The sequence below is a fragment of the Giraffa tippelskirchi genome, chromosome 2 (genome assembly GCF_054371585.1).
Source record: "Giraffa tippelskirchi isolate mGirTip1 chromosome 2, T2T-mGirTip1v1.2.pri, whole genome shotgun sequence".
NCBI classification, from domain to species: domain Eukaryota; kingdom Metazoa; phylum Chordata; class Mammalia; order Artiodactyla; family Giraffidae; genus Giraffa; species Giraffa tippelskirchi.
Window position 1 is genome coordinate 162,031,470 of NC_137276.1, and position 27,072 is coordinate 162,058,541.

Sequence of the window (27,072 nt, forward strand, 5' to 3'; positions counted from 1 at the left end):
AAAAAAAAAAGGAAAAGAAAGTTAATTAATATGTTCAAGGTCACATGACCAATAAGCAGAGGATGGGATAATCCAAATTCCTTGCTAGTCAAAAGTAGCTTGGATTCTTAAAGTTGGAAGAGCTCTGGAATATCATCTGATCCATCTCTAGTTAGTAATGCCCCTTCCCCAAAACACTTCAGAGGAGGGATGATGGAGCTGTGTGGGATAACTTTAGTACCAGGGAACTCCTTGCCTCCACTGCAGCTGGGACAGAACCAAAGGCAAGTTCTTCCTTGCACCAGCTCAATCCTCTCCTCCTGAAGATCAGCCAAAGGCATGGCTCCCTTTCCACTCTGTCCCCTCTGCTCTACTGCCCCTGAGACACCAAGGCTGACATCCAGGACTGAGTGGGGGCCCTCCTGTGTGGCACTCTGACAGAGGGCCACCCGTGCTCGCTCAGCTGGGACAGCGACTCAGCCGGAACAGTGTGGATGAATCACGGCTTGCCTATGGGGCTCTATTTCCCAGTGACGGTATATCAAAGGGGCAACATTCTCAGCCACTCTCTGCCTGTTCCGGAGAAGTTAGAGCATCTCAAAGCATCTCCATCCTGCTTCCTCAGAAGTTTGAAAGGTTTTACTCATACAACCTCATAATAAACATGTACTCAAGGGTGGGAGGGAGGTGCAGGAGGGAGGGGATATGTGAATATAGCTGATTCACATTGTTGTACGGCGGAAAGCAGCACACCATTGTAAAGCAATCATCTTCTAATTAAAGACAAAATTTTAAAAAATGTACTCAGGGTCTAAAAGACATCCAGGTGAGTTTGGCCTGAAGAGGAGGGAAAGCTACAAAACAAATTGCTTCATGCTTAGGGAGTCATGATAATGACTGACAGTTCGATGGCCTTTGGGAGTTGAAAAACCCTTTCATGGTTTGTTTTCGGGTTTTGCAACCTATCAGTAAGGCAGATGGGAGAAAAGTAAATATTTTTGTGTCTGTGTGTGCAAACAAGAATAAAAGAATCAGTCCCCGAGCTGGCGAGTGGTGGAATCAGGACTTGTCCCCAGGCCTTCAGGGTCTGAGGTCACTGACTTTGCCTGCCCCTCGTGCATGCGGCAGGCCAGAGCAAGCCCTTGAGGGACCACCCAGGTGCTGACAGCACCAGGCTCACATGTGCTGCCGCTCAGGCTCAGTGCCAGCCACTCCCACTGGGACTGGTGGCAGCACTTCTGAGTCTGGCGCTTTATTGCATACTATCTTATCTCAATAGGAAAAGGCAATTCAGGGGAAGAATTTCCTTGTCACCGTGCTCCTGGCTTTCCATTGTTCAGTCTTCTCAGCCCTGGTTCATCCCCTGGGTCTGACAATTACTCATATCCATGGAGGTGCCTTATCAGGGCTGTCTAAGATACAGGGCCTATTTTTCTCTCAGTATTTTTTTCTCCAGATAAACTGGAATCGGTTCACCCTTTATGGCCTGATATCATCCCACAATCAGCCAGCTCAGAAGCCAGCTGCACAGAGAAGCTGCTTGAACAGCAGTCCCTAGTAATCCAGCAGTTTCCTTCACAAAGCCCTAGGATTTCAGGGTCCTCTACAGGCAAGGGTGATGGAGAGCCACCTCTTGGTGAAGCTGACTATGAGAGTCTTCACTACTGTACTTTCGCCCTCAAATTTTACTCTGAAAAACTTCCAACCTACAGAAGAGTTGTAAGAATGATATGATGCACATGCTTATACTATTCACCTGGATTCATCAGTTGACCCCATTTTATCACGTTTGTTTTACCTTTCATATATAGCTGAACAATACATACTCTTTCTTGTCTGACCATTTCAAAGTGGCCAAATCATGATGCTTCTCTCCTAAATAGCTGGCATGTCTATCTGAAGAATAGGGGGTTCTCCTACACAACCATAATACTATTATCACTCTCAAGAAAATGAAATAATAATGTTAGCTAATATGCAGCACATGCTCCAATGTCCTCATTCTTGGTAATGTGAACTTCATGTCCTGGTTAAGGTGATATCCTCACATCACCCCCACAGTAATAAGCAGATTTCATCATTGTAAAGGAATCTATTTCCATTTGTAATTAATAAAGTAATTAGCAGAGTGTGTCATATAAATTCCTTGAAGGTCAGCACTTTTTCCCAATTCTGTAGTGGGTCGTGCTGACTTTAAGCCCACTTTGCACAAGTTTACTTGGACTACGTAACCTTGGTGAACTTTATGTAAAACATTAGTATGTCATTTTGACGTATTTACTGTCCTTTGTCTTAAGAATGTATACGACTGTGCCTTTGACTTCTAACAGAAATAACAGCTCTCAGAGCTTTCTGAGAGTCTGTTTCCTGGGTTATAATCTTCAGTTTGGTTCAAATAAAATTCCATTTTTTTCTTCTTAGGTTGACTGTTAACTGAATTTTCATACACAAGAGGTACTTTGTGACCCTGTGAATATCTTCTCATGAGTTTTTAGCAATTATTGAGGTCCTTGCCTGTCAAATATTATTATGATGGATCACTTTGTTTTTAACCCCCTGAAAATACGCATTATGAAAAAGGTATAAAATACTGAAAAGTATAATGAAAATATAATTTCTACATCCACACAGAGAGCAAGATGAAAATACATGCACAATACATAGTTACTTATAAGCTTCCCCTCTTCTAATGTTCACATAAATGTTATTTGGGGGAGCATATAGCATAACTTTATTCAGTTTATTTTGTATAATTATATGATAAACAATACGAATTTTTAAAGTTTATAATATTCTGTAACAACCTATGGGGAAAGACTCTGAAAAGGAATCTGAAAGTAAATCTGATTTACTTTATTGTATAACTGAAACTAACACAACATTGTAAATCAACTCTACTCCAATAAAATTTTTTTAAATGTTAATGAAGCACCAAAACGTATTACAAAGCATAACATTTACAAATATATCCATGACAGTTACTTATGTATGTTAATACATATATATTTTTTTCATATGCCTCTTTTCTTATTCATACTAAAGAAAGTGAAAGTGTTAGTCGCTCAGTCCCGTCCGACTCTTTGCAACCCCATATACTGTGGCTCACCAGGCTCCTCTGTCCATGGAATTTTCCAGGCAAGAATACTGGAGTGGGTTGCCATTCTCTTCTCCAGGGGATCTTCCTGACCCAGGGATTGAATCCACATCTCCTGCATTGCAGGTGGATTCTTTACCATCTGAGCCACCAGGGGGCCCATACTACAGAACTCTCAAAAAAAAAAAAATCTGTCCTTTTAGTCTTCCTACCTTGCTTTTAAACAACAACTAGGCTTTCATATTTTCTCAGGGGCTCTCTCCTGTCTGTTTTCCCTGGTTTGAGAATCATTGCTATCTGGTCTCCCTTTATTGTTCTTTGGTCTTGAGGGATGTGATCAACAACGAGTTGGAACTACAGCAGCTGCTTGAGCCAAGGGGTTTCTCTTGGAACCAAAGGTTTATGCTGCAAACTTGAAAGGGAAGAGAATTTAGGGGGAAATATTTTTAAACTGGGGAATGTATTCAATTGCTTCTACAGTAAAGAAACCACTACTACAAGAATCCACATAATCCCCTTACCATAGAAAGTCTCACAAAAAGACTTTTGATATTGTCAGTAAACAATGTTTTAAAAATAATTGCTAATATTGGCACACTCTCTTGGATTCTCCTTTTGTTGCTTGACATTGTCTTCTGCAGATTTTTCTTTCCATGTTAGAACTGGGAATTCAAGTTGTGAGAATGAGCAAGCCACTCAGGCACTGAACTAGATGATTTCAAGGTAATTCAGATCTGTTTCTCTGTGGTCTTCTAGGTCTAATACCAAAATAGCATTTGTTCATGAAAGTATAATGTTTAATCTTTCCAAACAAGTGGATTTTGAGGCTTTATCACTTTTGCGCCTATTCTAAATACATTTATGAAAACATCTCACACAAATAGAAAGGCTTTACAAGTAATTTCCTTAGGGCAATGTTCTCAAAGGATCACTTGAGGAGCTTGTTAAAGATTCCCAGACCCTGGGACTTCCCTGGTGGTCCAGTGGTTAAGACTCTGCACTTCCTTGCAGGGGGCTCCATGTCTGGTTGGGGAACTAAGATCCTACATACCTCAATGCTGAAAAAAACAAACAAATGAACAAAAAACAAACCCTCAAAGATTCCCAGGCCCTGTCCAGATCTAGGAAATCACTGGGGTGGAGCCTAAGAGTCTATTATTTGAACAGATACCACACACACCAGAGCTTTAGGACATACGTATTCCATAGTGCACTTGCTGGTTAGAAGGAAAGGCCTATGGGATAGCTCTTCTCACACGTGGTCAGGCTGTCCTTGGGAAAGACAGTGGCAGTTGCAGTATAGGAAAGCCCTTTTTCCAGTGGGGGTTTAGAAAATCTCTGAGACTTGCACTGGAGATGCTCCAAGTTCTAGGACACCTGCAGGAGAGATAAAAGGATGAAGGTCAAGGTCAAGTCCAGAGCAGAGGCGGGACTAGCTAGGCTGCTCTGAGAGCAGATGCGACCTGTTGCGGGCAGGACTTAGAGGCTGGAAGCTAGATCAGGAAAAACAGCAAGAGGAAAGGGCCCTGGCACGAAGGGTTCCACAGCAACAAGCAGGATGTAAAGTCAGTTTTGACAAACAGCTCTCAACACACCGTGGTGTCTCACTAGCTTGTACTTCATGGAAGTTGGAGATAATCTAGCCAAGAAAAACAAAACAAAAACAGTATAATCTTGGAAACTTATGGCTGGAAAGCACGTTTGAAATCAAACCTAAAGGAGAAACCTGCTAGAACAAACAAAGCAGTCTTAAAAAAAAAAATAAAGAGTGGGTGGGCGGACCATTGCGGGCAGAGGGGAGGAGCAGGACATTGATGTTTTCCTTTACAAGCTTTTTGTTACAATCTGATTCTCTTTTTAAAAACCGTGTACCTGCACTATTTTTCAAAAAACAAACAAACGTATTTTAAATATATTTAAAAACAGAATCTGCTCTATAGTACACCCTAAAGGATGCTGAACGATCTCAAACACTTTGAGAACGGTAATTTCGTGATAATCCCCTTACAAAACAAGCGGTGTGAAATGCACCCCAGGAGCCATCCTCTGCAGTTCCCCTGAGGCCCGGGCGCGGTGGCGGTGAGGTAGGAACCCGCACACAGCTGGGCCCGAGGGGCCGGCACCTGCAGGATTCGCGACTCGCGTGAGGCGGTGGCTGCACAGCGCGCACGCGCCGAGCCGCACAGGCTCTCTTCCCGGAAGTCGGCGGGCGGTGGTTTGAATGGATCGCAGGCTGCTGGGGTTTGGCAGAATCCCAAAGGGAAAGGTAGCAAGTAGGAGCTGGGATTCACTTCTCATGGTGCTACTAGGGGCCTCTCTCCCCATCACAACTTGTGGAGGCCACTTACTCCCCCACTAAGGCAGTGTGGAGGGTGAGAAGGGGGCGAGCGCCCCTGACCCAGGGGGACTTAGCCCTACTGCAATCACATAAGAAAAGCTTTTCTTTTTCTTAATGATTGATACAGAGTTCTTTTTCTGTCACTGTGGAAAATATTATTCATATATCATATTTAAGACTTTTCAGTACTGGAAGGAAACTGCAAACATTTTTAATGTCATATGCTGTGATCTCTTGTTACAGCAAAACTTGGACTCTTCATACAAGGGGGATTTTATCTTAAACGGATAGTAAAATCCAGAGAGAAGTGCATATTATATAATGAAACCTATTTTTAAAGTGTATCTAAAATTTCTCTTGATAGTGCCTCTTTCTTGAGAGTTTATGAAGATGTCAGTCTTGTGTAGGAAAGAATTCATTGGCATATTCATAAAAGGGAAAAAAGGACAGAAATTTGTCCTTTCATTTTACAGATGAGGAAATTGTGACGAGAAAGGAAAATGACTTGACAAGGATCTCACTGAAGCAGACCCAGGAATTGGAGCCCAGCCATGCTTCTTGCCCCAGGGCCTCTCCTGGCTCTGGGGGAGCTCATACCCCACTGTAACAATCACATGTGAGTGTGGCATCAGGTGATTGTTCATACATCTCTTCATCATACTGAAGTACTGGGGGAGATAAGGGGATTGGTTCTTCAGGGTCTAGACAGATTTTAAGAAAATTTTACTGATACAGCTCTCCCTAAATCACAGATTTCTTTCTTTGGGAGATTAAAATGCATGAATTTTTTTTTTTTTTTAGTAGCTTAAGCAGGGGCCGGATAACCACTTTAATCACTTATTGGGGTTGTTGTCAGGCTCTTCACTCCTCTGAAGTTTCTTCCATCTGATGGTGTGATTCTTTGGTTACCAACTGGCTTTCCGGATATTTGTGGCCAGGAATTACAGGGAGGAAGGAAACTAATCCCTCTTCAATGTCTACTTTAAGTCATGTAGAGTTAGTAGTGTTATGCATTCCATATATATTACTTACTCTTCACAACATGATTTCTAGATAGCTATTATTCTCAGTCTACCCCAAGAGTTCACAAGTTTAAGTAACAAGCTCCAAGCCATGCAGATAATAGGCAGCACAACTACTACCCTTACACCATCTCTTATGTTCAGATGAATGGGCAGAAGAGGAGGATTACACAATTGGTTCCCAGCTTCTCCCTAGTGTAGGTAACCACTTTGCACTGCTCTGTGAGTCTGGCAATGGCACCCCACTCCAGTACTCTTGCCTGGAAAATCCCATGGACGGAGAAGCCTGGTAGGCTACAGTCCATGGGGTTGCTAAGAGTCGGACACAACTGAGTGACTTCACTTTCACTTTTCCCATTCATGCACTGGAGAAGGAAATGGCAACCCACTCCAGTATTCTTGCCTGGAGAATCCCAGGGATGGCGGAGCCTGGTGGGCTGCCATCTATGGGGTCGCACAGAGTCGGACACGACTGAAGCGACTTAGCAGCAGCAGCAGCAGTGAATCTTCAGGGAAATTAACTCCCATTATCATCCTGGTCTGATTGACAGTTAGGGATGGAGGTACAACAGAGGCCCAGGGCAAGAATCCTCTTATCAGGAGGAAGGCATTTAGGCTGGCACTTCTTCACAAAGGCTCCAGAGTTACAGAGCTTCGAATAACAAGCAGGTTCTCATTAAACAATGAGGCCAAACTTTGCTTCCAAAATTCTCAGTTTAAGGTTCACTCTGGATGAAGAGACTTGGGCGTCTGTTTTGAAACAAGCTCGGACAATGATAATAAGAAATGGTTTGTGAAGGAAGAGGCTGGGACAGTGGGATCTAAAGAGATGGTCAACATCTAGACTCAAGCAATTTGTGCTGGTCAAAGCCAGCAAGATCACTTGATGTTATTGAATGAATGGACATTCTCATCAGGATCCAACCAATTTCTGGGAGCATAAGCCAGTCTCCCCTTGCGGGGAGGGGATGTGCTAAAGGCAAACTCCAAAGATGTCATCCTATTCCCATGCCTTTTACTTTTCCAAAGATAAACGATTTTTCTTTCTTGTCACCAATCAGATTAAACACATCTCCCAAGTTGGTACTGTATCCATGACTGTACATTTCTGCTTCCTGAAAAGTTGTGGCTGTAGGGATATAAAACTGACCAATCAGCTGTGGCATGCCAGTCAGCTTCCTATTCTATCTTCCAGTAGCTACCAGTCAGCCGTAGAATTAAGTACCAACTCCCAGTTCCTCTCCAGCCTCTTCACCCTCTCTCTACTCCCATTCTGGCTACCTCAGAGTCTTCTTTCCTTGGCTAGATTCCCCCCTTCCCTGCTTCCAATTCTCTGTGTGGTTTCATCTTCTGGAATGTTCTCCTATCCCCCTACCCCCGCCCCCAACTCAAAGTTTCCTCTTCCATGAAAGTTCAGCTTCAGTGATTAAGATCACAAAGCAAAACCAACTATAGCAAACTCCGTTACAAGACAACCAGGGTCCAAAGCAACTGGATAAATAGGGTGGCTTTAGGTTCACTTCTAGTTCACAGGTCACACAGGGAACTGATTAGAATCTATGCAGAGACCTGTGGAACCAAACTGCTTCCCTGAGGCACCCCCTCTTTCATGCTGGTGGGACTTGCACTACCCCTTAGGAGCAACTGGGCAGCTGCAGCTGAATCATACAGGCTGCCAGGGGCCAGCCAGGAGCAGAGCTGTGTTTCTTGGCATTTCTCCCAGATCCCCTCGTGGCTGACTTTGGAGACTGTGCTGGGATTCAGATGTATCCCTGAGCTCCATGGTGAAACACTGTAGTTCTCTCAATCAGGATTTAGTCATTCCAGTGTTCCTCCCACCTTAGCTCCAAAATAAACCTGCAAGGGGATTTCGGTGCTTGAATTTAATACCTCTGGCCATGGCTCTTACCCTTTGCGTGCTTTCAGCTACCTTCTAAAGCAGACAGTCCCCTTCACCTTCAGACCCTGCTCCAGCACACACTTTGCCAGATTGGAGCAAGTCCTCGTACCTAGAGCAATTTGCTTTGCTTGCCTTTGCAATACCAGTGATCTTGTAAACACTTGGTTGATCAAACAGTCCTCTCTCAACTTTTAGCAGAAAACTCTAGTGGGTTACTGGAAGGCAGTAGCCAGGTCCCATCAGAACTTGTCACTGTGTCCTAGTCACCCAGAATGTGGGCCCACCGCTTGCTAGGCTTAGCCAGGTCTTGCAGAATGGGGCTTTACTGAGATCCAAACATATTAGCTGCTTGTTAGATGAACTAATTCACAGCAGGTATTCAGAGTATGGTTGACTCCAAAGGGAAAAGGAAAAGAGGGCCCAAAGTCCTTTAGATTATATGTCAAAGCACGAGTGGTTTGTGACAAACTGCAGATTTTTGGAACAAACTTTGGGTATGTTCAAGTCTGTCCACTGGGTCCAAAGTCGTAGCTCCATTCTGAGCCGTAGTGCAGACCAGCCAAGCTCCATGACAGCTCCTGGTTCCTCAGTTTCATGGGCGGCCTTGGCAGAAGCTTAATTCCTACCACGGCTGTTCCTGCAGGTTGATCCTTGCTCAGTTCCTGACAGATGCTTGACCTTGGGCTCTGAGCTGCTGAGTTGGCTCCAGAAAGTGTTACTCATCAGAGGGCAAGTCCACTGGCTTCACAGACCACCTGTGTACCTGTGATCTGAGTGTCTCCATGCTGTCTTTGTTCCCTCCAAGGTTTACATCTTCAGGATCCCACTGTGGAAAGAAGACACAGGAGGTACCTTGGTGGACTGGACCCATCCTGTCTCTTACAGTTCCCCCAACAACAGCTCCAGTCCTGGTTCTCAGGGGCCGGGCACAGACAAGAACATGCAGATAAGGACAGGTTAACCAGGCCTGTGATTCTAGGACCTAACAGGGCAAGTGTAACTTTAAATCAAGGAATTAATGGACAGCTAATAGATCAGTCCTACTTCCCCTCCCGTTCTCTGTTCCCCCCTGTCTTCACCAAGTCCTTCTCTAGTGAGCCTGAGGCATGTTCCCTTTATCCTGAGAATTTCCATCTCTATGACAGACTCATTCCCAGAAAAGACCAGGAAAACTCAACCCATTCTTTATGGCCCAGGTAAGTTTCTCCTCCTCCAAGAAGCCTACCCTGACACTCACTGAGCTCTTACCCTCTTCTCTGTACTGCTTGTATTACTGGTTTGCGGCTGATCATGGGAAGTCCTGCCCTTTGCCTGAGTGTCTACCTTGTCCTCAGGTAGATAACAGAGCCCCTTAAGAGTAGGGCACTAGTTTGCCCTTGCCCCCCACCCCCCATATGGTGCTTCTTCTGAACTTGAGGTCAGCCGACTCGTCAAAAACAAACACTTAAAACCTAATCCAGAGTGGTGGTCACTGCCAGTGCATATTTCACCACTCTGACTCAGACAAGTATGGGAGACTGAAATTTGTAGGAGTAGGAGTAAAAGGTTAAAAAAAAAAACAGGTGAGCACACAAGTACTGATGAAGCTGTACGCAAAGTCTTCCTATTGTTCTAACAGGATGGATAAGAGAGAGAGCTCTGCATGCGGGCCAAGAGCAAGGGAATCCTTACTGATTCCAGCCACAGAGGTATGTGGGGGTCAGGCTCAATTCTCTTCTGTGGGTCTTATTTTCTCCATGTGTGCACTGGGAGTCTGAATCAGGAACTAGATAATATGAGCTCTCATTTCTGAGTTTCTATGACTGGTGATTCTGAGTCACAAGGTTACATTTGAAGGTATCAAAAGACCCAGGAAACAACAAGCAAAGGCCACATAGGATGTGTCAGCCCAGGCCAGACAATCTATTTGGGCAAGAAAATAGAGCCAGGCGTAGATATGCACTCAAGAAAAATGCTCCTTCAGCTGCTCAAACATGAATCAAACAATCCAGTCCTTAGAAGGTCAAGACAAGGTCCTCAAGGCTCCCTGAGTCACTTGACAGACAATGCCTGAAGTCTGCCAGTTATAAAACACAGATTGTAGCTCTGAACAGAAAGAGTCCAATTTAATTCGTGATTTACTGATAATAACTGAATTGATTTTACTACTTGGCCACAAGAAACAGCATTGCATTAAAATGACCACTTCATCTCCCAGTCACCCTGCTGGTGAGGGCCTAAGCTGATCTGCTTGGTGCAGCTCAGCCCCTCATCTCTGTCTGGGGCTGTGTCAGGCCCTTCCGGTGCCGGTTTCTTATCTACCTGTGGTTGCAGACTTGGGGGGATATCTCTAAGCAAATCCCTTCCAGACGTTATCAGAGATCCCAAGTAAAAGAGCTCCCTGGCCCCTCAGCCTCCAAGACCCAGTTGCCTAGCAGTGGAAGCAGGGGCCTGGTCCGTTCTCTGAGAATGGACAGTGTGCTTCTGGGTGAATTCTATTTTCAAGGGGAGACCCATGTGCTAGATCTGGTTTTGGACCAGCCTCACCAGGAGGGCCCAGGGTGCTTATTAAAAAGGCTCCCTTGGCCCCACCTGTAGTTTGGGGTCTAAGGCTTAGCATTTGACCAAGCTCCTAGGGTGATTCTTAGCCACCCTGATGTATCAGAACCACTGCTCCAGCTCCTAAAATGTCTTCTTAAGAGTTATCCTTGCTACTCCTGACCAGTTCAGCTGCCAGGAAACAGAAACTCTGATGAGATGCACTCTTTAAACTGGGTTAACACCTTCAAAAACATTTTAAATCTCTTCCCTCTGAATTCCCAGAATAATGTGTTTTTAAATGTCATTGTAAGTAATAAAAACATCACCGGAATCCAGGCATTCAGAGAATTTGCGCAAAAGATAATCTACTCTCTTATCATAAAAACAAAAAAAATCCTGGGGCGTGACAGGCACAGGTGGCTGTCATGAATCATGTGCTCATTTGTTGCTTGGAGGCGAGGATGGCAGGGAGACAGGAGCCAGCTGTCCAAGGTCTCCAAGTGACAACAGGGGGGGGATGTTGATCTCTGCTCTCACAGTCACTCCCAGCACCATTGCCATTAAGGAGAGACTCTTGTTCCAAGCACATTTCTTCCTTGGGTCATGCATCTTCTCTGAGTCCCCACTAGATGGTTTGGACAAAGCAGAAAGAACTCTGAACTGAAAGAGCCTGGAAAGAACCTCAACTTTCAGACTCTCCTCTTATTTTCAGATTTCTTTTCCCCTAGAGGAATTTGGCATGGGTCCAGCCATCTAAGAGGGGCTCACAAAAACAGGAACTGAAATCAAGCCACAGGAAGTCCCTTCTGGAATAAAGAGAGAGCACAATTGTCCATACCTGCTCCGAGATTAGGGCTTCCCAATACTTCTGCTGCAGAATAAAAAGAGATAAAGAAACAAAGTGTTGAATCGAGTTTGCCACCATCACTAAGCAGAGCAGAGATCAGCGCCAGCATGTCAGCTCCACGAGCCAGGAGCCTGGCCCTCCACTGGGCTGGAGGCAAAGGAACAGCTGACTTCAGCAAGCAAGAAGGCAGCAGCTAGTAGCAGTTCCAATTTAGTTAAATGGTCACTAGGATAATTGTGATAATTATGAAGGGCTTGAAAAAGATTATCATCTATACAGATTTTTTAATTACTATTATTAGGACTTATTATTATTAGACATAACAATGAAGATTCCATTTATTAACCACATGGCTGAGATGAGTCAACTCGAAACCATAAAACTAAGAAAGAGAGATGCAAATAAAATCTTCACCTTGAAACTATGGGGTATTTGCTACCAGCCAAGATTCATTTTTAATCAGCCTTTACTATACAGTTGGTTCCACCCCAAGCCTCAAATATATCTGATTCAGGTTCTTAAAGGGTAACATTGCCATCTGTTCTCATTCCTCTGGCACCTCCTGCAGTGCCCGGGACATGTGTGTTTGTGTGTGTGTGTGTGTGGCTGTGTTATCTGAATTAAGATTATAAAAACTTTACTGAACCCCTCTATTTGTCTGCTGATAACTGCTAGCCCAGAGATGGGGCTCTGCTGTGTGTGTGTGTGTGTGTGTGTGGTGGGGGGGTGGGGGTGGAGTTCCACTCTGGGCCAGAGCTGGAGGAAGGGGCACAGTCAGGCAGAGAGGTGTCCCAGGCTGTGCTGGCAGAGCTCTGCCCCAAGCTCACACCCAGGGCACCTGGCAGGACCGGGGCAAAGGGCAGAGACCCCACCTTGACTCTGAGGAGGGTAGGGAAGGAGCACCAAAGCTGGGTTCTTGGTCAGTGCCCCCACACAAGCTCCCTACCCCTCACTGGGCAGGATGTGGTGGTCCCAGCAGGAGAGAGGGCAGGATATGGGGGTGGGCGAGGCAGAAATGAAGCCTGACAGTCTTCTCCCCAGTTCCTCCCTCTTCCCCCGCCTTCCCATCCTCCCCCATGAAGTCCTTCCCCGTTTTTGCAGGAGGACAGAATGTACTTCAAAAACTTGAGTCACCACTGACTTCAGCTGTACCACGCCTTTTTCTTTTGAACAACTTTTTAATTATAAGATTTTCAATCATACACAAAAGTAAAACAGTAACACCCATGGACACATCCTCCTTATTTGTTCTAGCTCCCCCAAGTTTTCATTTGCTGAAATATTTTAAAGTAAATAATGTCATCTGTAAATACTTCAGTATGTATCTTATAGATAAGGACTTCAAAAACTCCTATGCACAATGCCATTAGTATACCTAACAAAATTGTTATAATTCCACAGCATTTATTTTTTAATGACATCCTGCTGGAGGGAACATAAACTGAAAAAAAAAAAAAGATTAATTGGAGAAGATACAAAATTACTAAAAATGATGGTTCCCCATAAGCTGCAAAAAACGGAAATGTTGATGACAACATAGGGATTGAAAAAGTAACATAACTTCTGCAAAAGTAATGGAAACAAAAGGAGAGGTGAAAGAAAGAATGGTAACCTTCATCTTTCTTTAGAAAATAGCGATGTTCATGTAAAATATAATCAGTGATGTGTGATTACCACAATGAGTTTTGTGGTTTGTTTTAAAAAAATAACTAAATCCAGTGTGATATATTGGATTATATTCTGGAACAGAATAAGAATTTTAATGGAAAAACTGGTGTAATTCAAATAAAGTTTGTACTTTAGTTAACAGTAATGTACTACCGTAATAATGTTAATTTCTCAGTTCTGACACATGCAGCATGGTGGTGGCAATGTGTTAATCTTAGGGGGAATTGAGTGAAGGTAAACAAGAACTCTCTGTACTACCTTTGTAACTTTTCTGTAAATCTAAAATTATTCCCAAGAAGAAGTGTATTTAAAGACAAGCAAACAAATAAGCAAACAAATAAAGAAGCTGGAGTTCTTCAACAACTAGGTTTGAAATGAAACTTGCAAACCTCCTTTCCAAAATCTTCAGCAACCTAAAATTTCAGAAGAGTGCCCTCTACAGGAAGTGCTAGCCAGGATTTATTTTTCAAGTTCCTTTCTAAACCAATGAGAATGTCCCTAAGGAGTACGATTAATCCAAATCTTTTTAACTGAGGTCTCTCTTCACCCCTTACAAAAAAAGTGAAAATAACTAACATTTTTGTAGTCTTTTCCCTGTTTCAGGAGCAAAATTTGTTCATTTTTGTATAGAAACTTTTTAAAAAACCAAACTGACGACTGCTCATAATTCTATCCCTGAAAGAGAGCCTGTATGAGTTAATGAAGAAACAGCCCTCTGAAACACACACACACAAATCAAATTATGCAAATTGCCTTTCTCACTTAACACAGAATACGCATTTCTATATACCCTTAAATTGTCTTTAGGACCACAATTCCATCACTTTCATGAACCACAGCACACAGTATTTCAATTCACCTCATTGCTAAAAGTACACATTTTTGTGTTCTGAAACCTGCCCCCAGGTCACGTGCTAACTTCTTTGTTCCTGAAGACTCTGAGGTGTATCTCAGCCACTCAGGAGAGTCACATCCCAGACTGGCAGCTGAATGGGCCCCCAGAGACCATCTGTCCAACTCCCTCCTTACATTTAGGGAAAAGAGAGTTCCCCAAGACCGGGGTGGTGAAATGCTACTCAACTCAGGACCCATTATAAAGGTTTTCTTTGGTTTTTTCTGATCATAAAGTTTTGAGACTCGCCAGATACACACCAGCTACAGTTCAGTCTTAGATTTCATTAAGTAGATTTCCTTCTTTATTTTCCTCGCACCTCTCAGGCTTTTAAACCCTCCACCGTACACTTCAATATCTCATCCTTCCTATTTCTTTAAGTAATTAAGCAGTTCTGTAGCACTTAACTTGGGATCAAACATGGTTTTACCTCTCATACTTTCTTTCCACCTCTCTACCAGCTCTCTACCTCTCTACCTTACGATTCTACAGTGGAAGTGACACATAGATTCAAGGGATTAGGTCTGATAGACAGAGTGCCTGAAGAACTATGGATAGAAGTTTGTGACACTGTACAGTGATCAAGACCATCCCCAAGAAAAAGAAATACAAAAAGGCAAAATGGTTGTCTGAGGAGGCCTTACAAATAGCTGAGAAAAGAAGAGAAGCTAAAGGTAAAGGAGAAAAGGAAAGATATACCCATTTTGAATGCAGAGTTCCAAAGAATAGCAAGGAGAGATAAGAAAGCCTTCCTCAGTGATCAGTGCAAAGAAATAGAGGAAAACAATAGAATGGGAAAAACTAGAGATCTCTTCAAGAAAATTAGAGATACCAAGGGAACATTTCATGTAAAGATGGGCACAATAAAGGACAGAAATGGTAGGGACCTAACAGAAGTGGAAGAGATTAAGAAGAGGTGGCATGAATACACAGAAAAACTATACAAAAAAAGACCTTCATGACCGAGATACTCACGATGGTGTGATCACTCACCTAGAGCCAGACATCCTGGAATGCAAAGTCAAGTGGGCCTTTGGAAGCATCACTACAAAGCTGGTAGAGGTGATAGAATTCCAGTTGAGCTATTTCAAATCCTAAAGGATGATGCTGTGAAAGTGCTGCACTCAGTATGCCAGCAAATTTGGAAGCCTCAGCAGTGGCCACAGGACTGGAAAAGGTCAGTTTTCATTCCAATTCCAAAGAAAGGCAATGCCAAAGAATGCTCAAACTACCGCACAATTGCACTCATCTCACACACTAGCAAAGTAATGCTCAAATTCTCCAAGCCAGGCTTGAACAGTACATGAACCATGAACTTCCAGATGTTCAAGCTGGATTTAGAAAAGGCAGAAGAACCAGAGATCAAATTGCCAACATCTGTTGGAGCATCAAAAAAGCAAGAGAGTTCCAGAAAAACATCTACTTCTGCTTTATTGACTATGCCAAAGCCTTTGACTGTATGGATCACAAAAAACTGGAAAATTCTTGAAGAGATGGGAATACCAGATTACCTGACCTGCCTCCTGAGAAATCTGTATGCAGGTCAAGAAGCAACAGAACTGGACATGAAACAACAGACTGGTTCCAGAATTGGAAAGGAGTACGTCAAAGCTGTGTATTATCACCCTGCTTATTTAACTTACATGCAGAGTACATCATGAGAAATGCCAGGCTGGATGAAGTACAAGCTGGAATCAAGATGGCCGGGAGAAATATCAATAATCTCAGATATGCAGATGACACTACCCTTATGGCAGAGAGAGAAGAAGAACTAAAGAGCCTCTTGATGAAAGTGAAAGAGGAGAGTGAAAAAGATGGCTTAAAACTCAACATTCAGAAAACTAAGATCATGGCATCTGGTCCCATCACATCATGCCAAATAGATGGGGAAACAATGGAAACAGTGACAGACTTTATTTTTTTGGGCTCCAAAATCACTGCAGATGGTGACTGCAGCCATGAAATTAAAAGGCACTTGCTCCTTGGAAGAAAAGCTATGACCAACCTAGATAGGATATTAAAAAGCAGAGACATTACTTTGCCAACAAAGGTCCGTCTAGTCAAGGCTATGGTTTTTCCAGTGGTCATGTATGGATGTGAGAGTTGGACGGTGAAGATGGTCTCTTGAGAGTCCCTTGGACTGCAAGAAGATCCAACCAGTCCATCCTAAAGGAGATCAGTCCTGAGTGTTCACTGGAAGGACTGATGCTGAAGCTGAAACGCCAGTATTTTGGCCACATGATGCAAAGAACTGACTCATTGGAAAAGGCCCTGATGCTGGGAAAGGTTGAAGGTGGGAGGAGAAGGGGACGACAGAGGATGAGATGGTTGGATGGCATCACTAACTCGATGGACATGAGTTTGAGCAAGCTCCGGGAGTTGGTGATGGACAGGGAAGCCTGGTGCTGCAGTCCATGGGGTTGCAAAGAGTCGGACATGACTGAGCGACTAAACTGACCAGCTCAAACTTCCTACTCAGCTCTTCCTTCCTGATCTGAAGAGAGTAAAATGGGATGTGAGATAGGAAAATGGGTCACAAGCCATGGAGTGCTATGTGCAAGGCCCCTGGTGACCTGGATCAGTGAGAGAGAAGTTCTGACCCATGGTTTCCTTGATAAAGATGACAGTTTCACTGCAGGGACATGCCAAGGTTGGCATGAAGGGTCGAGATGGATCAGCCATGTGTATCACAATGATGAGCAGCAGGGGTTGGGAAGAAGGCCCTTTCCACTCCAGTCACAGGGATTTACAAATACTGTATTTAAGCCAAACTCTAGGACCACTAGGCAACCTTGGCCCTGGCAACCTTGGTTCTTATTCCTGATTCTTTAAAAATCTTTTTTACCCTTTAAAATATGAGATATAGCTGACATATAACATTGTATATTTGTGGGGTTTTTGGAAAAAATTTTGCTATTCATGTGCTGCTCAGAACCAAAGAACTGACTCAGTGTAACTAACCTCCGCCTACCTCCCCGAGCCATACACTTTCACACCTAGAGTCACTTGCTAAGTGGGACCTGAAAGATGACCTGGTCCAAAGCTGAGCATCTGTGGGAACAGTGCTTTGTCAGAGCCTCACCAGCTCCCTGAGCTCATTATCTTCACTTACAGAGCAAGTTTAGAAAAATGAACCTGGCTCAGGGACTCTCAGGGCCAGCGTGGGTGTCCAGCCCACCTGCAGCCTGCTGTCCACCGCACCGCATCTAGAATCATCGACAGGCTTGCAGAGCCCCAGCAGCACCCCCATGTGATCCTCACACTCTCTGTAATGTAGGCAGGGCAGGTCTCCTGATTCTTGTTTACAAAGGGAGAAATTCAAACCCAAGGAGTCCAGTGCAGAAGCATGGCCACCAGGCAGGTGAGAGCCTAACAAGCCCCACCCCTGCTCAGCGCCCTCTCTTCTGCTCAGCCCTGCTGCCCTCGGAGCCCAGTGGAGAGTCTTTCCTCACCCCTGGGGGAACCAGCTGACTTTCCACATATTTCCAGACTACCATCTCTCCTGGCTACAGAGCACATAGGGGCGCACAGATCTGGGCAGGGCAGATACCACACCCTGAACTTGATTTCTAGCCTTTGGGGCCTATTGGAATGTTCCGGCCTCTTTCTTCATACTTACATGTATTTTCTTTTAAAACTAGGACTTTTAGAGTCAGTGTGTATGGGTGTGTTAGTCTCTGTCATATTTGACTCTTTGCGACCCCATGGACTGTAGCCCGCCAGGCTCCTCTGTCCATGGGATTCTCCAGGCAAGAATACTGGAGTGGGTTGTCATGCCCTCCTCCAGGGGATCTTCCCAACCTGGGAATAGAACCCGGGTCTCCCACATTGCAGCCAGATTCTTTACTGTCTGAGCCACCAGGGATGATGTGTGTGTTCTTTTTTATTAACTAATTGTTTTTTCCTTAAAAGAATGTTGTGGCTTTAAGAACGGCAAACATCAGAGGCCTCTGTCCTGACCTGTGGGTGCTGGAAGCAGGGTCTGGAACAAGCAGTGCTTGTTGTCAAGGTTGTCAAGAGCCTCAGGCACAGAATTAGCAGGACACGGGGGCTGGGACTGGAGCCTCTTCAGACAGCCATCTGATATCTGGTGTTTGGCTCTGTACACACACACACACACACACACACTCTGTGCTGGCTCTAGCCAGTCATTCTCAACATGCAGACTTTCTTTCATTGACAGAAACAGCCCCCTTGCAGAATTCCTACAAAGCTTCTTACAGCAGGTTGACAGCATAGCTGGGAAGCACAGAAGGAAAAAAAACGACTAAGTGCTCCTTCCTCCCCAAGAGGGACTCAGTCTTTTCTTGCATCCCAGAGGCTAGCGGGGGAGAGCACAGGGGTAGTCTCAACACGAGGGCGACCCTGCACTCATGAAGTAGGGGCTGGCCGCTGTCCTGGCAAGTGAGGAGGCTGGCTGGAAAGTCCTGCTCCCTGTGGGCCTGGCCCCCCAGCCACAGACTGCGGCTGCTGACCCCTCCTCCACAGGTGCTCAGGATGCCCTCGGACGGCTGTGCTAGGAGTGGGGCTACCTCACCTTTAATGGCTGAGGGAGTGAGTGGGCGCAGTCCCCGTGGAGTGTGTCCTCTCTTGTGGAGACACGCAGAAATCCATGCAGCCCACACAAATGACCTCTCCAGAGTCATGGGGCACACTCAGGCTCTGTCGCCATTCATCCGGTGCCCTGACCAGCCCAGCTGGTGCACACTTCGAGGATCAGTGAAAAAGACCCAATTCTCCCTCCAGGCAAGTTTCCACATCTTATCTGTCTGATCCCTCCCTTCTCTTGTGTGTTCTGCATCGCTGGAATTCCTTGTAAATCCCAATGTTTCACCCTGTCTGTTAGACAGGGCCTTGCCTGAGAACAAAGGCAGAGCACAAGTGAGCGGAGAGAGTCCTATGGAGAGTTTTTCATCTGTAAGATGGGGACGATAGATAATAGACTCGGTCCTGCCAACCGCCCTGGGGAGTTCCTGCTGAGGCAGTGGGGTATAGTGGGTAATGACAGGGTTTCTGAGCCAGACTTCTGAGCCAGGTTCAGATCCCCAGATCTGCCAATTATAACTATGATGATGGTGATGATGTTTTCTTGGGCATGTTACTTAAACTCACTTCACCCCAGTTTTCTCTTCTGGGAGACAAATATTTAAAGGTCCTTGCCTCGGGCTGTTAGAAGGATTACACCAAACAGTGTTTGTAAAGCATAGAACATACCGCGGGTGGCTCATGACACAACCTCAGTCACTGTGAGCAATGTTCTTAAAATGCTTAGTGAGCTAAGTGATGCAGATATAGTGTATGTTGTATTGAGGGGCCATTCTTCTCTCCACCTCCCCCAGCATGGCAGGAAGTAGGTCTTCAAATCCCTCAGTCTGTGCCGAACAGCCACAAAGCCACCCTCTGAGAGTTAAGTCACAAAACTGTAAACGCCAAAGACCACATAGGAGGTAAACACATCACCTTAGCGACACAGAGTGGCTCCAGGGCCTCAAAGTGGGATGCACAAACGTTCCCTTATGTACCTGAGGGTCAGGCAGAAGCCCAGCTGGTTGGCAACAGATACAGACAATGAGAGGAGGTCAAGGGCGTGGATGCCCACTGTGGCCAGAGAGTAGGGACAGAGGCCCCGGGTGCTGCAGCCCAGCGTTACAAAACATTTGAACTGTGCAATGCTGGGAGCAAGAGAGGCTGCAAACCAGAGGAAGTGGCGACCTGGGGCCCAGCATCTGACCGCAGGCCTCAGTCCCTTTGATGTGTGGTCTGGAGGAGTAAGTTCACAAGCATGCTGTGGCCAATCTACCAAGGGTCTCCCACTCGGTGAGGTGGGTCAGGCCAGCTCACCTGATCTCATAAGGTTTTCTTTCAAATCCCGTCCCCCTCAGAACATGTTTGCTGAATAAGTGAGTGATGGAACAGGTGGGTGAATGTGGCATTACACTCATCAAGTAAAATACTGTCTTGCTCTCCTTCAACCATCAAGGATCCAGAATCTTTAAGAAATACTGCTCTGAAAAGCCAGGGAGACCACCCCGTCCCACCACCCTAAGCTGCTGCTAGTTGATTGACAGGCTTGCAGCTTAATTTTCATCATTACAGCTTCCAAATTTGGAAAACTCAGCAGTGGCCATAGGATTGGAAAAGGTCAGTTTTCATTCCAATCCCAAAGAAAGGCAATGTCAAAGAATGCTCAAACTACTGTACAATTGCACTCATCTCACACACTAGCAAAGAAATGCTCAATATTCTCTAAGCCAGGTTTCAACAGTACATGAACCATGAACTTCCAGATGTTCAAGCTGGATTTAGAAAAGGCAGAAGAACCAGAGATCAAATTGCCAACATCCGTTGGATCATCAAAAAAGCAAGAGAGTTTCAGAAAAACATCTACTTCTGCTTTATTGACTATGCCAAAGCCTTTGACTGTGTGGATCACAACAAACTGTGGAAAATTCTTGGAACAGATGGGAATACCAGATCACCTGACCTGCCTCCTGAGAAATCTGTATGCAGGTCAAGAAGCAACAGTTAGAACTGGACATGGAACAACAGACTGGTTCCAAACTGGGAAAGGAGTATGTCAAGGCTGTGTGTTGTCACCCTGCTTATTTAACTTATATGCAGAGTACATCGTGAGAAACGCTAGGCTGGAAGAAGCACAAGCTGGAATCAAGATTGCCAGGAGATATATCAATAACCTCAGATATGCAGATGACACCACCCTTATGGCAGAAATCAAAGAAGAACTAAAGAGCCTCTTGATGAAAGTGAAAGTGGAGAGTGAAAAAGTTGGCTTAAAACTCAACATTCAGAAAACTAAGATCATGGCATCTGGTCCTATCACCTCATGGCAAATAGATGGGGAAACAATGGAAACAGTGACAGACTTTATTTTTGGGGCTCCAAAATCACTGCAGATGGTGACTGCAGCCATGAAATTAAAAGGTACTTGCTCCTTGAAAGGAAAGCTATGACCAACTTAGATAGGATATTAAAAAGCAGAGACATTACTTTGTCAACAAAGGTCAGTCTAGTCAAAGCTATGGTTTTTCCAGTAGTCATGTATGTATGTGAGAGTTGGACTATAAAGAAAGCTGAGCACTGAAGAATTGATGCTTTTGAATTGTGGTGCTGGAGAAGACTCTTGAGAGTCCCTTGGACTGCGAGGAGATCCAACCAGTCCATCCTAAAGGAAATCAGTCCTGAATATTCATTGGAAGGACTGATGCTGAAGCTGAAACTCCAATACTTTGGCCACCTGATGTGAAGAACTGACTCATTTGAAAAGAGTCTGATGCTGGGGAAGATTGAAGGCGGGAGGAGAAGGGGACGACAGAGGATGAGATGATTGGATGGCACCACTGACTCGATGGACATGAGTTTGAGTAAACTGCAGGAGCTGGTGATGGACAGGGAGGCCAGCCTAGCCTGTTGCAGTCCATGGGGTCGCAAAGAGTCGGACACGACTGAGTGACTGAACTGAACTGAACATCTTCCAAAATTTCTACAATAAACACATTTTACTTTTAAGAAGAGAACATACAGATTACCAGAAGACCTGAAAGGTTACACATCTGACAAGCTACACTGTCTCCTGCTCACATATTCAACAGTCTGTAGTGGCGGATGTATAATCCCGTTTGACCTGCAGTGTCTATGTCTAGTGAGCTTCTCAGTTATTCAGGACTCAGGGCTTTGCCATGTGTTGTGTACGTGTGTTTCAGGTAATGAAGCAGGAGGACTGTGCTGGGGGAAGGCAGGGGTTCTGGGGGGGAAGGGCAGCTGAGCTTCTAAAAATATATTCCTTGTTTAACAAGGGCAAATGTACTCATTTCCACTTGCCTCACTTATGAGTGTGATCCCATCCCCTTGGAATTTACATAGTTAAGCAAATAAATGTCTAAAAAGAGAGAGAATAGAGGAGAGGAAGGAAAAGGGCTGCAAAACACAGAAATGGCCCAAAACAGTCAGAGACAAATTTGCAAATTTTTCAAGGTCACGGTCCAATCCTGACCTCAGTTAGGATTTCCACAGAGTGAGAGTGAGTGTAGCTTCCTCCCCTCCCCCTCCCTCCTCCCCCTCCCCGTCTCACCAACCCCACTGTCCCTTCCCCTCACTGAACACATTCTGCATTCAGGCTCCCTTTCTCCCTAGACCTTGGACTCAGCCTGGACTGCTGGCTCCCGTCCGCCAAGCCATGCACCTTGGGTGTCCTGCCCACTCTGAGACCAAACCCAAGAATCAAACAGCATCAAATGCAGGACTTGGGGATACACAGACCCTGAATGGTCCCTGGTCTGAAATAGAATCTCTCCCTCAAAACCCAGCTCTCAGGGACCAGCTGTGTTTGCTCCAGGACTGAGAGATAAAGATGAGGGCAGCCCAGGCCTCCAGACCTAAAAGCTTGTGCACAGCCTGGCGGGGGAGACAGTCCCTGCAGCCCTCCAGGCCACATGGCACACAACAGAAGGGGTGTAAGAGATGTATGGGCTGTGGTCACCCAAGAGAAGGAGGCTTTAATCCCTGGGGTGTGTGTGGGGTGGGGGAGTAGGTGGTATCTGGGTATGATTCTGACATGTGGAAACTGGGCCAGAGAAAACCCAGGAAGAAAGGTCCAGAACCCTGGGGACGAGGGAGCAGTCCATGGCCAAGGAGGACATGTAGGTGAGGGCGAGGAAGGGGCACAAGGCCAGAGCAGGTGTGCATGGCCTGGACCCCCACCACAGGATCTGGACTCTACCCCTGAAAATCACAGGCTCTAAGTCTTTCAGATTTCAAGGTTCACTATGAGTTCAGCAAATATGGGGGACTGACTCGGGACCTCTGGCTCATTACTTTGCCAAATAAGGCCACTAGGACCAAAACCAAAACCTCAGCAGCAACTAACCACTTCCTACTATCATCAAGTCATAAAAAGGCATTTAAACATCAAAAGAGTGGGAGAACCCAACAAACCCAGAACAAAAGTGTCCCCTGCTGACACCACCTGTCCACGATGCTATCCTTGTTCTCACTGGCCACAGACAAAGGGAAACTTCCTTCTGACCAAGGCTGGGAGCCATAGCTTGTGGGGCCGAGAGGGACAGGACCACAGACCTGAGAGTTATACCCATTTCTGTATCACGGAATGTGATGTGTCTTGTTCGCAGATCCAAAAATTCACAATGAGGCAAAGCTTATGAAAGTGCCAGGCAGGATGCCCACCAAGGGCCTCCGTGTATCACCCCGACAGCACCACAGGGAGCAGCTGGTGATCCTTGTCGGGGAAGAAAGGTTTCCCTGGTCAAATGGGTTTGGGAACCATGGAGACTCTTTAAAAAGTTTGTCATTCAGCATTTAAAGACGTGAATGTTTCCAGTGACTCAGTGTTCCCTGACTCATCTAACCACAGAAAGTCCTCCCCAGTGTGGATTGTGTAGGAAAGTCCTTGGAAGATGCTTATTCAGTATTCAGCAGGTTTGAGGTCAGCATGGAGGAGCAGAGAAATACAGGTACCATAGAGGCACGGGCAAGCCCGGGTGAAGGAGGACGCGTGCACCCACCAGCGGACCCAACACGTACCTCGAGGTCGGAGTTGATGGAAGAGATCTGGGAGGAGCTGCTGGAGGACACACGGGCCTGGATGACCTGAACCGGAGGGTAGGAGGGGGGTTCCTGCAGGGATGTGGCTCCTGTGTTTGTCTGTCCGTCGCCAGGCAGCCTGTTGGCACTGCAGCTCACCTGCAAGGTATGTGGGGAAGGGCAGGCAGCAACTTGGTTTGCATCTTTATTTTTTGCACTGTCAGGACATTCATGTCCTTCAGGGTTCAAAAGGTAAGAAAGGATGTAGCATGCAGTGGCCTCCACCCTCCTCCCGAAGCCACCGAGCTCCCCCCAGAGGCAGCCAGCACTGGTTTGTGTGTCCTCCCAAACTTTCTGTGCACGCACGAGCAAATGCATGGACATATTCCCCCCATTTCCACTAACAGTAGTACACTCTATAGTCTCTTATGCATCTTCCTTTCTTTTCCACTTAACAACACACCTTAGAAATAGTACTACAGCAGATCTGTTTTTGTAGCATTGTATAGGTGTTCACAATCTGTTTAAACAGTCGCCTGCTGATGGACGTTTTAGGGTATTCCCAGCCTCTTGCTTTTACAATCATTACTGAGTGCGGTAAATTATTATTATTTTACAGTCAAAATTTCAGGATATACAGGTTAAATTCTTAGAAGTGGAATTGCTGAGTCAGAGGGTATCCACACTTGTCATTTGGATAGCTCTTGGCAAAAGTAGGGCTTCCCTGTGGCTCAGTGGTAAAGAATCTGCCTGCAACGCATGAGACCTGGGTTCGATCCATGGGTTGGGAAGATCCCCTGGAGAAGGGAAAGGCTACCCACTCCAGTATTCTGGCACAGAGAATTCCATGGACTGTCGATGGGGTCACAAACAGTCGGAAATGACTGAGTGACTTTCACTGTTACTTTCACTTGGCAAAAATGCACTCCTTAGAGGCTCAACCAACACACCTACCAGCAGCCTATGAGAGTGCGTGGGAAGGGTTAAGGGAGGAAGAAACTTGCGAGATTATCTATCTATCATCTATCAATATCTATCGATCTAGACTTTCCAGGTGGCCCCACCAATGCAGGAGACATGAGACGCAGGCTCGATCCCTGGTTGGGGAAGATCCCCTAGAGGAGGAAACAGCAACCTACTCCAGTATTCTTGCCTGAAGAATCCATAGCTTCGACTAGACTGACCTTTGTTGGCAAAGTAATGTCTCTGCTTTTTAATATGCTGTCTAGATTGGTCATAACTTTTCTTCCAAGGAGCATGTATCTTTTAATTTCATGGCTGCAGTCACCATCTACAGTGATTTTGGAGCCCCCCAAAAATAAAGTCTCTGTTTCCACTGTTTCCCCATCTATTTGCCATGAAGTGATGGGATCAGATGCCATGATCTTAGTTTTCTGAATGTTGAGTTTTAAGCCAACTTCTTCACTCTCCTCTTTCACTTTCATCAAGAGGCTCTTTAGTTCTTCTTCAATTTCTGCCATAAGGGTGGTGTCATCTGCATATCTGAGGTTATTGATATTTCTCCTGGCAATCGTGATTCCAGCTTGTACTTCATCCAGCCCAGCATTTCTCATGATGTACTCTGCATATAAGTTAAATAAGCAGGGTGACAATATACAGCCTTGACGTACTCCTTTTCCGATTTGGAACCAGTCTGTTCTTCCATGTCCAGTTCTAAATGTTGCTTCCTGACATGCATACAGATTTCCCAGGAGGCAGATCAGGTGGTCTGGTATTCCCATCTCTTCCAAGAATTTTCCACAGTTTGTTGTGAACCACTCAGTCAAAGGCTTTGGCATAGTCAATAAAACAGAAGTAGATGTTTTTCTGGAACTTTCTTGCTTTTTCAGTGATCCAACAGATGTTGGCAATTTGATCTCTGGTTCCTCTGCCTCTTCTAAATCCAGCTTGAACATCTGGAAGTTCATGGTTCATGTACTGTTGAAGCCTGGCTTGGAGAATTTTGAGCATTACTTTACTAGCATGTGAGATGAGTACAATTGTGCGGTAGTTTGAGCATTCTTTGGCATTGCCTTTCTTTGGGATTGGAATGAAAACTGACCTTTGCCAGTCCTGTGGCCACTGCTGAGTTTTCCAAATTTGCTGGCATACTGAGTGCAGCACTTTCACAGCATCATCTTTGAGGATTTGAAATAGCTCAACTGGAATTCCATCACCTCCACCAGCTTTGTTTGTAGTGATGCTTCCTAAGACCCACTTGACTTCACATTCCAGGATGTTTGGCTCTAGGTGAGTGATCACACCATCATGATTATCTGGGTCGTGAAGATCTTTTTTGTACAGTTCTTCTGTGTATTCCTGCCACCTCTTCTTAATCTCTTCCACTTCTGTTAGGTCCATACCATTTCTGTCCTTTATTGTGCCATCTTTGCATGAAATGTTTTCTTGGTATCTCTAATTTTCTTGAAGAGATCTCTAGTCTTTCCCATTCTATTGTTTTCCTCTATTTCTTTGCATTGATCACTGAGGAAGGCTTTCTTATCTCTCCTTGTTATTGTTTGGAACTCTGCATTCAGATGGGAATATCTTTTCTTTTCTCCTTTGCCTTTCGCTTGTCTTCTTTTCACAGCTATTTGTAAGGCTTCCTCAGACAACCATTTTGCCTTTTTGTATTTCTTTTTCTTGGGGATGGTCTTGATCACTGTCTCCTGTACAATGTCACGAACCTCCGTCCATATTTCTTCAGGCACTATCAGATTTAATCCCTTGAATCCACTTGTCATTTCCACTGTATAATTGTAAGGGATTTGATTTAGGTCATACCTGAATGGTCTAGGGGTTTTCGCTACTTTCTTCAGTTTAAGCCTGAATTTGGCAATAAGGAGTTCATGATCTGAGCCACAGTCAGCTCCCAGTCTTGTTTTTGCTGACTGTATAGAGTGTCTCCATCTTTGGTTGCAAAGAATATAATCAATCTGATTTCTGTATTGACCACTTGGTGATGTCCGTGTGTAGCGTCTTCTCTTGTGTTGTTGGAGAAGGGTGTTTGCTATGACCTGTGCGTTCTCTTGGCAAAACTCTATTAGCCTTTGCCCTGCTTCATTCTATAGTCCAAGGCCAAATTTGCCTGTTACTCCAGGTAATTTTTGATTTCCTATTTTTGCATTCCTGTCCCCTATGATGAAAAGGACATCGTTTTTGGGTGTTAGTTCTAGAAGTTCTTGTAGGTCTTCATAGAATCGTTCAGCTTCTTCAGCATTACTGGTCTGGGCATAGACTTGGATTACTGTAAT

The 27,072-nt window shown here is 45.1% G+C and overlaps 1 protein-coding gene and 1 long non-coding RNA gene across 13 annotated transcripts in view; one reads left to right on the forward strand and one right to left on the reverse strand.

Annotated features, from left to right (window-relative positions):
- Window positions 1-2,646: 2,646 nt before the first annotated feature.
- The window catches only part of TMEM44 (transmembrane protein 44), a 47,107-nt gene continuing 22,681 nt past the window's right edge, over window positions 2,647-27,072 (reverse strand). For 2 of the 12 annotated variants that reach the window (XM_081537978.1, XM_081537972.1), the window contains 3 exons: window positions 23,819-23,977; window positions 11,692-11,724; window positions 2,817-4,450 (listed from right to left, as the gene is read on the reverse strand). In XM_081537978.1, the coding sequence (XP_081394104.1) occupies window positions 4,442-4,450; window positions 11,692-11,724; window positions 23,819-23,977 (201 nt within the window). In that variant the 3' untranslated portion in view covers window positions 2,817-4,441. Of the gene's footprint in view, window positions 4,451-7,287; window positions 9,160-11,201; window positions 11,479-11,691; window positions 11,725-23,795; window positions 23,978-27,072 lie in introns of those variants that run through there. The other 10 variants (XM_081537970.1, XM_081537974.1, XM_081537971.1 and 7 more) reach the window with 8 other exon arrangements.
- Window positions 5,254-7,523, forward strand: LOC145525033 (uncharacterized). The gene is made up of 3 exons (XR_014068028.1): window positions 5,254-5,339; window positions 5,885-6,027; window positions 7,149-7,523. It is a non-coding gene; the product is annotated as an uncharacterized LOC145525033 (long non-coding RNA).